At 52.1% G+C, this 18,098-nt stretch overlaps 1 protein-coding gene across 1 annotated transcript in view; it reads left to right on the top strand.

The window, feature by feature from the left end:
* LOC103771526 (prickle-like protein 2) overlaps nucleotides 1-18,093 on the top strand; it is a gene marked incomplete at its 3' end in the record, with an annotated part of 29,339 nt that extends 11,246 nt beyond the window's left edge. Inside the window, 7 exon segments of the mRNA XM_008938827.1 lie at nucleotides 501-614; nucleotides 2,177-2,314; nucleotides 2,637-2,840; nucleotides 4,573-4,759; nucleotides 6,910-7,063; nucleotides 7,065-7,753; nucleotides 17,903-18,093. Of these exon segments, the coding sequence (XP_008937075.1) occupies nucleotides 501-614; nucleotides 2,177-2,314; nucleotides 2,637-2,840; nucleotides 4,573-4,759; nucleotides 6,910-7,063; nucleotides 7,065-7,753; nucleotides 17,903-18,093 (1,677 nt within the window).
* Nucleotides 18,094-18,098: the final 5 nt, after the last annotated feature.

Raw genomic sequence — 18,098 nt, 5'->3', positions numbered from 1 at the left:
TGGCGTGGGTTCCGGGGGGTTCGTCCTCCCCGGGCTGCCACTGGGCTCCTGCCTTTTTAATAGCTGCTTTTAATTACACGCTCCGAGACGAAAGAGAAAAACCAAGCCTTCCAACAGATTTTATCTGCTGTTTATTTCCACAAATTGCTGCAGAAAAAAGCCCGGAGGGTTTTGATGGAGGTGGAGGCTGAGATAGCCGGCAACACGGAGGCTGCTGGGGCGCAGCCTTTTTAACCTCCCCTGCCGAGGCAGGTGCCGACACATCCCCGCAGCCGGCGAAACATGCTAACGCTCTGGAGGCTGACCGAGCAAACGGTAACGAGCTCCAGCCCCTCTTCCTCACGGGAGAAAAGGCAACGAAACCAAAGCGGCGCCTGGCTGCGCTTCCCTGCTCCAAATCCTCAGGAAGACCCGGCACCCCCTGGCTCGGGGGGTTGGCTGCTGGCCGGGCATGGGCTTGGCCAGGGAGCCCCACTGCAGTCCACTCTCTTCCTTCGTAGGTGCACCAGTACTACAGCTGCCTGCCCGAGGACAAGGTCCCCTACGTCAACAGCCCGGGAGAAAAATCTCGCATAAAGCAGCTTTTGCACCAGCTGCCGCCACATGACAATGAGGTTAGTAACCAAAAAGTGTCCTCGGACGTCTGTCAGGGACGTGGTTAGGGAGGGGACCCCTCCTGGAGTTGCTCTTGTTGGAAGTGTGTCTGGTCTTTCTCAGCCCTTTCTGGATTTTGGGTGGATTTACTTGGAGTTTGATCATGTTGCCATTTAAGTGCCATATTTGCTCCTTGCTCGGATTGTGTTGGAGGTGGGGAGGGACTTTTTCGTTCCTAAAGTTAAAAAATTTTAATTTGTCTTTCTTCGGTTCTCTGAAATAAAAGCACTTTCTCAGCCCTCAGAGGCTAAAGCAATGTCAAAAGTGGCTTGAAACGCTGTTGGGATCAGCTAGAGCCAGATATGAAGCTGCAAAAGCCTTTTCCCAAGTGCTGCTTCCAACTCGCCTTGGGAGTGGGAGTGCATGTGCCGAGGAGGGGTTCCACTCGGGCTGAACCTCGCAAACAGGGAGCTGGGAGAGCCTGGCAAACCAACCTTCTCATGTCTCACAAGAAAGACGCGAGGCAGCAAAACAGGTCCCATCTTTGACGTCCTGTTCTTGCCAGTGAGCACATTGGCTTCTGGTAGCCCACAAAATTTCCCTTTGTAAACAACAAAAACATTATTTTCGTGCTGCTTTCTGAAGAAGCCGCTCTGGAGAATACGTGCAGGTAACTTGTTTGATCTAGGGCTGATTTTAACGAGTTTGCCTGCATGTGGCTGAGTGCCACGGGCACAGCGTGGTACTGCCAGCGCCAGGGGAGCTCCGGGCAGGGGCTTCTGGAGGCACGAGCCTGCGTGTGTTTTCTCCACGTTGGCAGATTTTGCATCCAGTTTCCCCTCGTGCTCAGTTTTGCTGCTCTGAAAATTCAAGGTGTGCTCGTTGCTCATGTGACTAATCCTGCTCATCTTCATGAGCCTGCTCTCCAAAGTAACGGAGGCTGGATTGGACACTGGTGCTACACGTGGCTACCTTGGCTCTTCAGTCATGTTCTCCATTGAGATGCAATCAGCCAAGAGCTAAGCCTGCAGGATGAAAATAGCCAGGAAAACCTCAGAGTTTTAAAAGCTTTGGGGAAATTACATCGTTCATTATTTGTATTCTTTTATTTTACTTATTTCCTTATTACCTTCCAACACAGAGGTTTTGCATATGTGTGAACTTGATCCTGTGCTGGAAGAGTAATTGGAGTTCCAAAATAGCTGGAACTTCGTCGTTTACACAGTGAAAACAGGCTGCACTCCTGAAATGGCAATAAAACATTTTGAATCTGCTGTAAGACCTCTGCCATAAGGAGAAAGCAGGAAAACCACCGGTCTGGGTGGGACTCAGAGGACCCAATTTCTAAGACTTTCTTACAAACCTAGCACCTGAAAAGCAACCTTCCTCCTGCCCTTTCTTCTCATTTAGAAATTTTGGCTGAACCCTGGGATGTCTGAAGCCTAGACAGCAGTGTTTCTCGAGCTTCCCCAAATCCCAGGACAGAGTTTGTAAGCCCCGTGCAGAGGTTTGCAGAGCCCGTGGGACTGTGGCCAGGGAGCCAGGGACACCCGTAACTCTGAGCATCGCTCCTGTTTTTTAGGTCCGCTATTGCAATTCCTTGGATGAGGAGGAGAAGAGGGAGCTCAAACTCTTCAGCAATCAAAGGAAGAGGGAAAATTTAGGGAGGGGCAATGTCCGGCCATTCCCCGTAACCATGACAGGAGCCATCTGCGAGCAGGTGAGTAGCGGGTGATGGACTGGCTTGGGCAGGGCAGCTTTTTCATCACCCAAGCTCAGCACAGCTCACAGGAGCAGCACCCACCCCATGCAAGCTACAAGCAGCAGGGTCCGTTGGGGTGCATGCCAAGAGCACCCCACAATACTTGATGTGGAGCAGTCACGCCAGCTCCTTGCCACAAAATGGGAATGAAAAGAGATTAAGAGAGACCAGCAAGGAGCAGTGAATTAGCCCCTTCTCCTGCTGTGGCTCTGGAAGCAGCTGATGGGTGGTGGGCAGCAGCAGCTCACCGGCCCCCGTTAAACAGCGGCTTTTCTGACAGTGCGGTGGCCAGATCAACGGGGGGGACATGGCCGTCTTCGCCTCGCGAGCAGGACACGGCGTGTGCTGGCACCCTCCCTGCTTCATCTGCAGCGTCTGCAACGAGCTGCTGGTCGACCTGATCTACTTCTACCAAGATGGGAAGATCTACTGCGGCCGGCACCACGCCGAGTGCCTCAAGCCCCGCTGTGCGGCGTGCGACGAGGTAAGAGCCAGCTCGCCCCAGCTTCTGGCCGCTCCGAGAGCCATCCTGCCACGGGTGCTGCCTGTGAGGATGCTGTGAGAGGGATCCCCTTGCCAGCCAGAGAGTTTTTTCCCTCCATCCACCCTGGCAGCAGTGGGTGCGTTAGCACAGGGAGCCTCTGCACAGAGCCGTGCACGCAAAATACGGTGGCTTGGCTGTGGCAGGGGTTCATGAAAGTTTTCCTGGGGGTTCCGCTGAGCACCTCGGGGTTCTCTTAGTTGCAGTCTGCCTAGGGCTGTTCAGAGAGAGGTCCTCATCTGCACGCAGGGAGCCGGGGAGGCTTTCCGTGAGTATTTCCAGTAGCAGCACACCCCTGCACCGTGTGATTTTAGCCCAGCTGTGTGCAGTGGTCCTCCCTTCTGCTCTGTTCCCCCAGAAGAAGCCTCTGGTGGGATGAGTGATGTTTCCTACAAGACATACATGCCGAGCTGCAATGGGCTTGAACAGAGGTGATTAACGGGCTATAGGAAGCTGAACAAATGGAACAGAAAGAGCATATAGAAAACTGTAGAGAGTTGCCTCTGAGCATTTCTCAAGTGTCAATCTCTGTTTAACTGGTGAAGGAAATTGTTCTGGCTTTTAAAGTTATGAAAACCATAGTGTGGAAAACCATATGTACTATAAAACACCAGGTCCCATCTATGCAAGCGTGTAATAGTAAATATCCAAGGCTACATGAGCTTCAAATATAAAGAACATTGACGTATGTATCCAATTAAATTTGTAACGTTACCAGTAAGAAAACAACTCCTAACCATTCGACTGGCCCTGTTTCCTTGTGGCTTAGGCAGGCTAATTTTTTTTTTTTCATGTACTTTTTATCCTTGCAAATTCTTGTATAAGACTTTCATTCAGCTCATTCTTTCCCCTGAAACATCAGGTGCTAATTGTGAGAGAGAGTAATTCAGGGGTAAGAGGAGCTACAAGGGAAAAGCTTCTGGTGTGACCTGTGCCAGGGTGGAAAGCCAGGGAGCAGAGCTGGGCCACTGCTTGCTCCCACAGCTTGGCTTTGGAAGTGGGAATGGGGAGTACAAACAGCAAGAAAGCATCTGCTGGAACCACTTCAGATGGCTGTTTCACCAGCCTACCTTTAACAGCACTCTGTGCCTCAGTTTCCCCACCGATATAATGGCTGCTACTATCTTTATAAGCACACGGGCTGGGGTAGAAGCGATGGTGAGGCGCCAGCTAGCTCCATCTTCTCTCCCCTCCAAAGAGCTGCTGCTTCCCCTTGCGTTTTTGTTGATCCTTTCTACTCAGGTCCCCGTTTCAGAGACAGGTAAATGTGTTTCAGTAAGTGGCTGCTTTATTCTTCAGAAGTCCCCTGGATCGATAGGTTGTATATAAGTGTGTTTATTACCCTGATCGACCCCTGCAGCTGATGGATGGGCTTACGAGCACATTACTGTGAGCTCTGCCTTAACACTTTCTAGTCCAGGCCTGAACACAGTCCTGGGGTATTTGCCTTTTCATGGATTTCCAGATTTCCTTAAGAAGTGATGGGTGCTCCTGCCACAAGCCAAACCATGGAGGTTTCCTGTGCTAGACAGGATGGTTAGCTGTAAAATTTGGAGGTTGTATGAGCAAAGGGGGCACAGCTGCCCTGTACGGGCAGGAGATGGGAAGGTTGGTGCCCACATCCCAGATCCCCTCTCTGACTGACTCTGCTCCCCGTTTGTGCTTCCCCACCCAGATCATTTTTGCTGACGAATGCACCGAGGCCGAGGGGCGGCACTGGCACATGAAGCACTTCTGCTGCTTCGAATGCGAGACGGTGCTGGGGGGGCAGAGGTACATCATGAAGGATGGCAGACCCTACTGCTGCAGCTGCTTCGAGTCCCTCTACGCCGAGTACTGCGACACCTGCGCCCAGCACATCGGTACGTGCCCCCGCCCCCAGCTAAACCTCTGCTTGGCAAACCTGCTGGCAACAGGAGCTGGTGCATCGAGTCTTTAGCGATGACCTGAGGCTGCATTTGCCCCAGCCCTGCGGCATCCAGAGGCTCATGTCCCCCTCGCATCCTGCCAAGCAGCTAGCACAGTCATTTGTTGGGTTAAACCACTGCTTATCCCTTTTTTTCTGGTCGGAGAGGGGAGGACTATCAGACAGCAACCTCAGCAGCTGTTGCACCTAGTGAGAAATTTCTCTCGTCTAAGGTAAAATGTGCTTTTTTCCCTTTAAATCTCATATTCCTATAAAGTCCGTCTCTCTTGAGTCACAGATTGATCCCAACCAAGCTTGCCAAAGAACCTTCGTGAGTTAATGAGCTACTGCCAGAAAAGGTGCTTGTTCATTAACCATCATTATTGGGTTTGTTTGCCTTTTTTAATCAACCTGCAGCTAAACGTTCTCAGAAAGAAACAACACATCAGAATCAATCTCCATTTCTAGAACAGTGATTTCAGAAGTGTTTTACTCTGGAGTCTAGCTGCCCTCCCAGCACTTGGGGGGTGTAAAGCAGGTGAGCTGGGAAGCTGCCTCACTGCTCTCCCTGATCCTGTTTGCCACTTGGCTGAGCATTTGCTCGTGCTCGCAGGCGGGCAGCCCGTTCTTTGTCCGTGGAGGTGAGCTCACGTGTTCTGATCTTTCATAGGCTGCAGAGAAAGGAAAAAAACAAACCAAACCATTTTGCGCTTGTGCAGCAGCCAGATGGCATAAGGGGGAAGAATCGGGTCTTCAGCGAGGCACTTGAAGGACATGTTTGCTGTGACCTGCAGCACATCCTTCCCAAAAGCTCAGCTGTGGAACGGTGAAGAAGCAGCTGTTAATGCTTCTTGCTTGCTCCCTTCTCCCCTGCTTCCCCCATCTGCTGTCCTCCCCTCTCTCCATCCCTCCAGAGCCTGCCGATTGTCAGGTTTTGGGGCAAGATGCCTGTTGTGGTACAGATCTGCACATTTCTAGCAGAGGAAGGGCTGCAGCCATTTTGCTGCAAGTTGCTCGTAGTAGTCACTGAGCATTGTGCATAGCAGTCACATAAATCCAGAGGTAAGTGCGTGCTTAAGGCTTGGCTTGGGTAGCTGAAGCCTGGAACAAGGAGGCTTTGCTCTTCCTCTGTGAGATGGCTTCAGGGCACTGGAAGAGGAGCTGATAAAATCCCACCCACTGCCCTGTCTCTTGTCCACAAGCAGAACACTTTTTATATATAAATACATTTCACTCATCATAAGGGAAGAAAAAACACCCAATTACACTGAAGCAAATCTAGCTTGGAATAAGACAGACCATTACTGTTCATTTGTAGATTGGCAGCACTCATTCAGCCCCCCAGCAACACGGCCACGGTGGGTGTGCAAACACACGTGTCGTGCCCACGTGCAGTGCCCACCCCACCATGCTGGCCAGCCCACCCGTCTCTCAGGTAACCAGGGCTTTTGCCATGAACTGCAGCTTAAACAAGTGAATCAATGTTACAATTGAAGCCTCGGGAGCTTTGCCTACAGCTCTGACCAAGAACAATGTGCTCCTCAGGGTTTTGCTGGTGAGGGACAGGCTCTCTGCATCAATTCCTTGAGCCACAGGGGGCTGGTGCGGGCAACCCAGGAGATGTGTCTGGGTGCAGGACAAGGGTGTGTGCTCAGATCCCTGTAGCTGGCTTTTTCCTCTCCCTTTTGGAGACGGGGACCCAGTAGCTAAAATAAAATTAGGATAAGTCTGCAGTAGCAGTGAGTGACAGAGATGTCATCTGCTCTGTTACGTATTTAACCAAGGCAGCACAAGTTCCTCACTATGGTTCAGTTGGAGGCACTTCTTGCCTTTCTAAATAGGCAGCATATTATTGCTTTGACTTCAAGGACTTCTGGAGAACTTCTTGCATTCCTTTGCTTTATGATCGGAAATATCCCCATTTAATATGAAGTAGCTTGAGGCTCGGTTCTGCTGCCTTTCCCAGCGTTGAGTAACTCCTGAGCAAAGGCCTGCAAGGAATTAGAAACGGGCTTAACTTCACAGGCCAGAGAAGCCCTGCTGAAGGGCACCTGACCGCCGCGATGCACGTGAGCTGGCCCTCACACAGGGTGTCTTCTCCTCCAGGTATCGACCAGGGCCAGATGACCTACGACGGCCAGCACTGGCACGCCACCGAGACCTGCTTCTGCTGCGCGCAGTGCAAGAAGTCCCTGCTGGGACGGCCCTTCCTGCCCAAGCAGGGGCAGATCTTCTGCTCCAGAGCCTGCAGCGTCGGCGACTTCTGACTCTGCTTTCCAGAGCGCACGAGCCAAGGAGTCCCGCCGCAGCGCCAAGATCGGCAAGAACAAGGGGAAGGGCGAGGAGGGGGCGCGCAGCCCGTGCAACCAGCTGCAGGTCACCTCCAACCGCCTCTCCACCGACGTGGACCCGCTGTCCCTGCAGATGGATTTGCTGAGCCTGGCCAGCCAGACGCCAAGCCTCAACAGGGACCACTTGTGGAGGAGCCGGGACGAGCTCTATCACTATGGGAACAAAATGGAGCAAAGTCAGTCCCAAAGCCCTTTGCAGCTTCTCAGCCAGTGCAACATAAGGACCTCCTATAACCCCAGCCAGGTCCCGGGCTCGCAGCCGGATTTATGGGCAAAACATTTCAGCAACCCAAAGAGGAGCTCCTCGCTGGCGATGAAGAGCCACAGCGGCAGCTTCATCCAGGACTGCAGAGAGGACTACTACTCGGGGAGGCTTCGCTCGCAGGAGAGCTACAGCGACATGTCCAACCAGAGCTTCCCCGAGACCAGAGGAAGCCTCAAAGTCCCCAAGTACGAAGAGGAAGAGGAGGGGGGGATGCCGACGCCACAGTGCCGCACCCGGCACCCCATCAACGCCCTCAAGTTCACGGACGACCTGACGCCCACTGAGCAGACTCCCCGTGGCTCCATGGAGTCCCTGGCGCTCTCCAACGCAACAGGTACGTCACCCTGCTCCCGTCGCCCTGCTCCCGTCGCCCTGCTCCCGTCGCCCTGCTCCCGTCACCCTGCTCCCAACGCCCTGCTCCCGTCACCCTGCTCCCGTCGCCCTGCCGCCACGCCGGGGCCTCCTCTGTGCCGTGACGTCCCTTGGGTTTCACGGCAGTGCCGTGGGGGGTGTCACCCCATTACTGGGGTGACCAGCAGGTCAGGGACCACCACTCAGTGCCGTGGGCTTCCCTGCCCGGCCCTGGTGTGCCAGGCAGCCCCCACTCGCTTGCTTGCCAAATGCAGGCCTTTAGAGAAGCCTGGCCTTGCGGGTACCTCAAAACAAATGTTTTCAAGCTCTTTAATCCTCCCTTTTGTGAAGAGGGGAGAAAAATCAAGGCCAGCTGCTAACAGAAGCAGATTCCAGCTTTTCAGAGCTTGAAGAACTGCTGTCAGCTGCCCTTGTGGGATAGAAATATTTTTGAATGCTTTGAAATAGGCCCTGTTAACTCCTTTTACGTGTAACTCAGTCCTTGAGCACTTGACTAGTTAGAAGAAATTCCTCCCCCTCTATGCACGGCTCTTCTTCACCCCTTCCTCAATCCTCCAGTACAAGCTGTGCGTAGAGGGGGTGCTTGTGCCTGGCGAGGTGCTTGTCCTGTCAGGCTGAGCTCGTTTACCTGAGCCCAGAGTAATGTTGCTCAGCCCTCTCACCCCAGACATGTTTGGGTTTCATTTTGTGGCTGCGAGGTGGGTGTGCATGCTCGGACGTGTCTGTGGCAGGCTCTGGTCCACAGCTGGGTGCTGGGCAGGCTCAGCACCCCGCACACAGCGTCCTTCTGCAGCCTGCTGCATTATAGGGTGGCTGTGCTCCTCTGGCACAGCCATCACTTGCTTCTGAGTCCCTCAGCAGAAAACGTCTTGGAACAGAAAATACTGAGCCTGGTTTGCTCACTAGAGATACCATCCTGCTTTCTCTGTGCTGCTCCCCTGGCTTTTCTCTGTTCCAGCCAATCCAGCTTGGATTCGGGTGGGTCCTGCACCTGCCCCCTGCCAAATTAAGCCCGTCTGTCTTGCTGTCTGTGGCAGTGACTGGCCTGCAGGGTGTTTAGCACCCAGCCCAGAGGCCCCCAGGAGGTGCTGGCATGGGTGGTGGAATGCAGCAGCTGAGCGTTGCTGGCCCCGAGAGCTGAGCCCCGCGGGACCCGCGTCTCCGCACCCCACTCCGCGGCTGCGGTGCCTGTGCCTGGGGAGGCTGCCAGCCCTGTCTCCAGATGGGAAATGATCTCTGTGTTCAGCCAGCATCTCCCTAACAGGCAAAGTGGTAAATTTAGCAAGGGGCAGAGGAGCAGCTAATGAGCTGGAGAGGTTTTTGCTCAGACAGCCTCAGACATACACGGAGGAAGAATGGATGTGAAATGGTGAGGGAGCTGGGGATTGCCCTCCCAAACAAGGTTTCCCTAAGCAAAGTTCACGCTTCCAAAGCTGCTTGTGTTCTTAAAAACTCTTGTTGTGTAAACCCCATCAGTACAAAGAGTCTTGAGCAACACTGAGTTCTGATGAGCAATCCCTGAGTATTGGAGGGATTGTTGCATGCTTTGGAGCTGAAGTGTAACAAGTTATTTGGGATACAGGTCAAGAGATGGGAAATGTGGAAGGGCCTTCATATTAGACTAAAATTCATTCTGTTTTTTATTTTGGAAAATATTTTTTAAAGTGCTGTGAAGGAGACTTTCCAAAGGCATCCATCCTCCATATGTAGCCAAAATATGAATTTCCTTTACAGGCAGTGCCTGCCTTAACGACTCTGTTCTTCCCTGCTTTCTGGAGCAGATGCTCAGCATGATGGGGCTTGCAACAAATTTAAGCAGTTGCTCTGCAGAGCAAGGTGATAACATTTTTATTAATGTGTAAGATTCTAATAATTTCCCTGCTCTGGGACCTGGCTCAGCATGAGCTCTGAGGCACTGTGGCAGTAACAGGCAGCTCCCCTGGGGCCGTGTGTGCAATTATAGAGGACACAATTATCATTCCATTTAATTGGCAGCGTTTTGAGGACAGTGAGATTCAGTGACCTGGCTGAAGTCTGTGAGAGAGCAGGTTTTTGGTGGGGGGTGTCAGGGTGCAGTACCCTTTTGCCCAGCTTTCTCATCCCCACATCCATCACCCCCTGCAAAGCTCCCCCCGTTGCAGCCCAGGGGTCTGGGCCCCATGTCCTCCACCCCATGCACCCCAGCTCTGCTTTGCAAAAAACTCCTGGGCATCCACATAGAAGGTCCCTTTGAGCTACTGATGATGCACAGTTGCTCCACCTTATAAAGTGAAATAATTAACACCACATCCATCTAACATTTTATGGCATCACTGCAAACATTCTTTTTTTTATAGGGAGCTGAAGGGCAAACAGTCCCTGACCTGCAGAACACCCATTAAAAGCTGGTCCCACCCCGGCAGCAGACTTTGCTGTGATGTTTCTATTACAACGTAACTACTAATTAGCTGGAGATGTCAGTAAAAGCAGAAAACTCTTGGGCTGTGCAAGGCTAGTCCCCATCCTCTGCTCAGAAGGATGCCTCCTGTGAACAGATGTTGTCCCTATGATATTTCTGTTTCATTCGGTGTTGGACCAAGGGATACTCATGGGGTGGATCAAAGTCTGTGTGACCCAAGTCTCTGGCCAGACCCCAGGTTTTCACCTTCCCAGCCAGGCTCTACTTAATCACTTAAAGCCAATTCCTCACGGGTTAGTAAAGAGGGGTAACACCGTGTTAATCCTGGGCAATTCCCTCCAAGTACTCGATTGTGCTCGCTGTCCCTCGGTGGGACCAGCAGACACAGAGCTCCAGAGGTGGCTGTGACCTGCTGTGGCCTCTCTTTTGGGGTTTACATTAGATGGGAGTGTCTCTGCATCCTCTGGTTTGTTCTTCTGTAATTGCCACAAATGCTGATGTGCTTTGAACATGTCCTCTGGCAAAGGGCAGAGTTTCCTGCTGGTGGAGGGCATTTCTCTTTTCCTTCCACGTTTCTGTTTGAAAATCTCTTTTCTACCATCAACTGAAGGCTACGACAGACTCTGATCTGTGACAGCTTCTTGGAGACTGGGTCATGCCCATCATGTCCATTAGACGAAGATGCAAAGAGTAAAAACTATTTCTCAGCACATTTTCCGAGAGAGAGCTCATTTTTGCTGATTTTGTATTATCTTTTATAGTTTATTTCTTTTGGCTGCTTTTGCCTTTTTTTAATTTTTTTTTTTAATAGCATTAGCAACAATACAAAACAGTGGATGCTGTAGCAATGTTTACCCTGTAACTCCCTTCATTAAGCAATCAGGACAATGTGAAGATGGATTTTGTCCAGAAAGCTTTTCTCGAGGAGGAGCCTGAACCTCCCAGAGGTTAATCACTTCCCAGAAGAAACTCAGTCCCTCACAGCCCTTCTCCCCATGCCTGTGCTCTGCCTTGCTCTGTTTGTGCTTTCGTTGCCCTCTCAAAAGGTTTTGCAGGTGCTGTATGTGCCTAGCAGCTGAACTGGAAATCAAGAGGTGATGTCTGCTGATTCCAAGGAGTCATTTCCACAAAAAGCCAGCTGTTCAAATAGCTCACTTAAGAAAGTACCTGCAGGCTAAATGTTATTCCCTGGGAGCAGTCTTTTTGTGTGCAGCTTGCAGAGAGCAGGAGTGCTTTGGGGGGAGAAGCTGTGCTGAGCAGTGACACTGCGGTATGCGAAAGGAGGAACAGATTTTAAGTATTCTGTGAGAGGATGAGTTAAGGTGAGGGTAAGAGCCTCATCTGTCACAGGCATAAATCCAGGAAAAAAAGATGGTAAATGGGTGGAATGCGATTTCACTTGTATGGCAGACATTTCTCCTGTCACCTGTGTTGTGAGATGCCCAAAGGTCCCAAATAGGTCGTTTTTCCAGGATGAACCAGCAATGATGATGTACCCAGAAAGTGGAGGGAAAAAACATATGAATATGCAGGCCAGGGTTGTATTTTCCAGAGAACCATTAAATAGCCCAGCCTTTTCTGCACCGAGGGCTTGGGAGCAGCTCCTGAGCACCCTCAGGGATGGCAGTGAGGGGCTTGGGGTGTCAGGGCTGGTCCCCATCCCCGAGTCCTCAGTGGCACTGCAGCCCACGCGTGCTCCTCTCCCCCCAGGCTGGAGGGCGGCTGCCCCGGGTGCTTCAGTTGAATTACACAAGCCACAAAATGACACATTGGCTCTTCCTGACATTTTCTAAGAAAAAGGAGGCTCCCAGCTCTCCAACATGCTCCTACCACCCTCCTTTCCCCAGACACAAGCAGTATAAATCTGCTTCCAAGTCAGAATATGGGTTCTGAAGGGGAGGATTTCTTCCAGTTTTGAGACCAAGATATAGCATTCCCCAATCCAAGCTGGGTCATTTTGAAACCAAACGTGTTAAGATAGAGATTTTCCGTCCAAAAGGGCCAATGCTGAAAGGTTTCAAAACTGCCAGGAACATTTCTTCTCCCCCTCACCCACCTTTCACCACTCAGCAGCGGGAGGTTTGGCGTGCTTGCCATGGGGGCCAGCCTTCACCCCTTTGGTGTCACACATGGATGTGCTGAAGCAAGTAGGGTATCAAACAAACCAGAGGACTTTTGGAAGGAGATGTTGGGGAAAGCAATAGCACATCATCCCTGACCTGATGTGTTGGCCATCCTGCCTTGCCTGGGTAAGGGCATAGGAGCTGGTGGTGCCAACAAGGGCAGTTGCAGGGGTGCTTCTAGGTTCAAATCCAGCCCTTTTCCCAGGCAGCACCCAAGTAGGGACTTCTTTCAGTGAGCTGGACCAAGGGACCGATCAGTGGGAAATATGCCCTGACACCCTTGGGATGGCACACAGGGGCACACCGTGGGAGGCTGCCAGCACCGTGACCCACCTGGCCGAGCACTCTGCTCTCCCCCAAACTGTTTACTTTCCATGATTTCCACTTACATGAGGGTTCTGCTTTGTTTCTGCACACCCCGAGGTCTCTCAGAAGTGAGACGAGGCTGAGCTATAAACAAAGCCCTGGGCAGGCTGTTTCTCCTGAAGTTCTTTTTTAGTTCTTGAGGTTGAACTTCAAATAAACTGTTTCAGGAGTGGTGAGGATGTGCCTGCTATGGGAGAGAGCAGGCTCTGACATGGGGGCTGGACACAAGAGGTGCCACACTGTCCCCTCTGTGCTTCTTTAGTTGTGTTAAGCACTGGGAGCCTGGCCTGGACACAGGGTTTTGGTGCAGGCAGGTACCTGTATGGGGCTGAGGTGGCGAGGACTGCGATGCACAGGTATATGTGCACAGTGATAAATGTAAAGGCAAGAACCAAGTGCCAGCATAGCCCTGTTTGCTTGCAGTATCCTAGGAGAGAGTTCTGCGTTGCCCCCACCGGGGTGGAGCAGCTGATGCTGCCTCTGTGCTGGGATTCTGGCTCTAGCAGAGCCTCTCCCTGTGTCAGCCCAGATTCACAGGGACCTGAACTTAATGGGAGCTGGGAGCTGCTGCCCCTCATGAGGGGCTTTGTTCCCAGCCTCACACCCAGCACACCCGCTCTCTGTGGCCCCTCTGCTGTCACTTGCTGAGGGGTTTAATAATTTCTAATTAATGTAATGCAGCAAAGCACAGGGTGAGATTTAAGCACCCCCGAGGGCTTTGTTGTGCCAAGGTTGTAGCGGTGATGCTCACGAGGGATACCTTGGTGCTTTCACTTTGCTCACTCTGTTATTTCCCTTGGCAATGTTTTATGGGATAAACAAGGTTCTGTTAGGGGTGGGGAAGGACTTCAGAGGGGATCGTGCAGTGTGTTCTCAGGTAACGTTAACCAGGACCCTGCTTTGTGTTCCTGGCACCGTGGCCAGCTCGGGTTTTCTATCGAACACCTGCAGAGGAGCTGTAGCTTTCACTTGTGCTCACCCGAAAGGTGCCTGTGTTTCCATGGCTCCGGGGTGAAATATTGAGCCTGGCAGCCCCATACTGCCAGAACGGCAGCAACATAACCCGCTGTGTCCACCTGCACCGCAGTGCTGGCTCCCCTCTTTTGCCGCCCCCTGCCGGTGGCAGCGGGTGCCATCGCTCCTCTTCCACTGCAAGGGCCTCTAGGGCAGCTGCTGATGAATGCACTCGGTGTCTCAGAGCATCATTTTGCAGAGGGAAAGTCTGGTGGAGTCAGCACATCACCCCCAGGTCCTTGGAAGGGATCCCTGCTTCCTTGGAAAGGGCTTGGTGATGTGGCAGCAACTGTCCCGTGCCTTGGGCCAGAGCAGAGCTCCTGCTCCCCTGGGCAGCCTTGGGAAACAGATTCTCAGGTTTCCTCGTTAGAAAAAATCACCACTGCACGGTGGGATATCTCCCCTTGTGTTCTTTCTTCCAGGTTAGGGCTCACTCAGATTATTAGCTGTGTTCCCAGATGAAACACTTCATTAAGGGGGAGCTGCAGTGGCTGTAAATAAATACTGGTAACTCGAGAAGATTTGGCCTCAGTGCACTGGCGTAGCTCTGAAATGGCAAATGACCACAGCAGAGGAGGGCTGGTGCCACTTTCACCCTGACCAGGGAAATGTGGGACCAGAGACCTGGAGGCTCCTTGCCTGTGCCAGGGCATCTGTTACCTTTGAGTGCCCAGGAAAACCTCTGGAGCCAGAGCCTGCCCCAGCCACCCTCTGCTCTGACTGCACAGGAAGAGTTTTCTTCTTCTCCAAGGCAAAATTTTCCTTGCAGGAGTTCAGCAGACCTGAACTCCTGCAAGATAATCTGTTCCACTCTTCTTTGCAAACATTTTTTTCTCTGTGTTTGAAGGCTGTTATATGTCCCCTTCAGTCTTCTCTTCTATAGACTAAACAACTCCTGCTCTTTCAAACTTTATTCCTAGGTTATACTTTCTAGGTGAAATTTTTAAGACAAATGGTTCTTGCTGTCCTCTGAACTCGCTGCAGTCAGAGTGGAGCACTTCTGTCTTGCTCCTACTATGCCTTGCTGAGGCTTTGTGGCTCCACAGAGAGGGGCAGGATCATTTAGGGAACTTTGAAAGACTCATCTGGGCCTACGCCTTACTCGTGATGCTTTTCACCTTGCATTGGTGTAAATGTGAAAATAACCCTGAAGGCACCTTTGTGTTTTGCATGAGTTAGAAACTGCATCCTCAACCTGGTACCTGCTCTGGGCACCATAACAGCCATGCAGAGCTCTCAGTGCCTTCAGTGATGCTGTAAGAGCACAGCTTTGCCCTTGAGCAAGCAGAATAAATCCTTCACTGCCACTGTGAACAGATAAAACAAAGTTTCCCTGGTCCCTGGCTGCACTGCTTGCTGGGGCACTTGCTGGTGTGGATCCCAAAAAAAGGCTTGTGCACATGCAGCCTGCCAGATCTGCCTGGGAAGAGGCATTTGGCCCTCAGCAAGGAGCATTTCCCACCCTGTCGTATGGAGAAACGAAGCTGTTGGGTCTCAGGGTGGCTTTGTGACAGGCTGCATCACACCCTGAGCTCCATGGGGCTGGCAACGACAGTGTATGTGCTCCGTGTTGTATTCCTCTTACAGTTGACATCTCCCCAGCAATTCAAGGCCTTAGAATATGTGTGCTTAATTATAATCAGGCCATCTGGATGAAGATCCAGAAATATCCCCTGGACCTATAATCGCTGATTAAACCTTGTGCTCTGAGCGTGAGCTGTACGTGTATCCCAGGCAAGAGACAAAAGCACTCGTGGTGTCTGCTGGGGGCTGTGCAAGGGGCTGGAGCCCCCCATCCTGCATAAACCTGTGAGGTGCTGGCTCTGCCTTTGGAGGAGCCTCTGCCCAGAGGTTTGTTCTGTTGTGGCGGGATGCAGGGCTGGAGGAGATGGCACCATCCCACCTGGCTGGCTGTACACCGGGAGCAAGGCACCGGCTCTCCCCGTGCCCCTGCGAGGTGGGACGAGGTCGGCGCCTTCCAAAAGCTGCTGCCCAGGCCCATCTGCTGGTGGTGCAGAAGCGTCGCGGGGCGTCGGGAGCCGTGTTCCTGCATGGTGCTGCCCAGCTCCTTCTCGCTGCGGAGCTGCACTGCAGCTCTCCATGAAGGGCTGCACAAATGTCACTGAGGGCTTGCTCTCTTTGGTGTCACTGCTGTCTGACAGAGCTGATTAAGGCCATGTTCTGCTGTCAGCAGCTGTGATTCAGGTCTGGATCAGGTCCAACAGAAGCCCCACTGTTGTTCTGGCTTTTCAGGAGGTCTTTGCGCATGTTGCCAAGTTGCTTTTTCCTCCCTGGGCTCGGACGTGGGGAGCGGCACCTGATGTGACAAATAGTGTCACTGGGATCAAAGGCAGAAGATCAGGACTGCTGCAGGGGTGTGGTGTGTGCTGGGAGCAGGGAGTGCAGGCTGGCAGGTCTTTAAGGGGGCAGGGTGCCCAGGCAAGACTGGCTCGAAAGGTTGGGCAGCAGGGTTGGGTTAGCTCGCTTCAGATCAGTGTGACTTAGGAAAAAAACAATGATGTTGGCTTGAAAAGTGTGTCCCTTTTGAAACAAAACATGACTTTAACTCTTTTTCTACCCCCCAGCCTCTCCCTTTTCCTGTGGTGTTCAGGGATCACCTTCACTTTACCTTCCTCTGTAACCATAAACTCCAGAAACATCCCCATTAAGAGCAGGAAAACAAAGGAGCAGAGGAGAAATGGCTGCAGTGACTGGGACTCGGGGAGCAAAGCCAAACCATGTGAGACCCAGCAGCAGCTTGTGGTCAAGTGCTAAAGCTCTCCCTGGTGCCACCGAGGGGAGGAGTTGGAAAACCTTGCCCATCTTTGCAGGATCTGTTGATCTTTTTAAGGCTGAGTCCAAAGAAACCCTGAAGCGGCTTGTGAGCCGGGTTAGTGACAGCAGCCCTTGTTCTTGTTTAGGTTTGGCAAGCAGCAGCTAATGCTGAAGGAGCTGAGCTCTCGATGAAATGTAAGCAGCTTTTGTTAAGGGAAAAAGAAGTTTATTCTTGAATTGAGGGCTGGGTTGTTGGGGTTTTTGTTTAATTAATTTACCAAGTCGTAAATTCCCGGTGATTGCATAAGGGCTGTGCGTCATGTTGCAAATCCTGCTGATGGTGCACAGCTCTCCACGTCTGGGCTGCGCGGAGAGGGATGGGGAGAAGAGCGCCAAAGCAAACACCCTGCGTTTGATTTGGGATGAAATGGATTTCCTTTGAATAGCTTGTGAAACGTGCTGTCCTGAGCTTGCAGTGCAAGCACTGACTGCTGACACTTGTCAAGCCAACATGGGGCTAGTCAGAAAATAGAAAACACCCAGAAAACAGGCCAAAGACTAGCAAGACATGGGGTGTGTTGTGGTTCTCTTTGATGGGTAGGTTCTCAGCAGACGTCCCACTTCTCAGCTGCCTGGTGAAGGCTTTCTGGGTTGGAGGAGAACACCTAGCAGAGGCTCAGGGCTGGCTGGCACATGGGAGAGGCTCAGTGGGCCACCTTCCCGAGCAGGACAGTCCAGACTGGAGCTGATGTTCCTGGCTCCTGCCCATGTGCAGCTCCCTGAATATCTTCAGGGTTAAACTGACCCTCCTGCTATCCCACTGCTTACAGGGAGCTCCAGCAGACCCTTTGGAGCCTGGGTGTTTCCTTGCTTCCTGGGAAACCCAGCTGCACGAATGTCGCCAAGGCTGTCCCTTCAATCCACAAGTGTCATTCTAGGGTGACAGCAGCATGGTGATGAGTCAGTAGTCCCGTTTTCAGCTGCCCCTGACATTGCTCAGTCCTTCAAACCGTGTCCTTGCTGCACAAGGTGTGGGTGCGAGATCATGGCGCCCTAGTTATCTCAGTGTGCCAGAGGCCTCAGGTTACCTCTGACGCATAATTTCTCACTGGCATCACTAGTTATTCCTATCGAGTCGCAGACAACGCAGACATATGGGGAAGGAAGTTGTGAAAAGCATCTTGGAGTCCAACTCAAAACACCTTCAATTGGTGTGATTTCCCCAAAGGAGGAACTGCCTGCTCTTAAAAAAAAAAAATAATAAAATTAAATCCTTCTCTTGAAAGAAGGGCTCTTCAGGACAGCAACTAGACCCCAGAGTTACTTTTCAAAGCAAAAGCCTTGGGCCGAACCCAGCCTTCTTTCTCCCTGCACCTCTGCTGATAGAAGATTCTCCTTCTTAACTCTCTTTTTTCCCCTTCCTTTCCCCGCAAAGGCCTCTCGGCGGACGGTGGAGCCAAGCGCCAGGAGCACCTCTCCAGGTTCTCGATGCCCGACCTGAGCAAAGACTCGGGCATGAACGTCTCGGAGAAGATGAGCAACATGGGGACGCTCAACTCCTCCATGCAGTTCCGAAGCGCCGAGTCCGTCCGCAGCCTGCTCTCGGCGCAGCAGTACCAGGACATGGAGCC

The sequence above is a fragment of the Merops nubicus genome, unplaced genomic scaffold, assembly GCF_000691845.1.
Source record: "Merops nubicus isolate BGI_N331 unplaced genomic scaffold, ASM69184v1 scaffold20744, whole genome shotgun sequence".
Lineage (NCBI taxonomy): Eukaryota > Metazoa > Chordata > Aves > Coraciiformes > Meropidae > Merops > Merops nubicus.
The sequence above is the reverse complement of the archived record's forward strand: the minus strand, read 5'-3'. Positions and strand labels throughout refer to the sequence as shown.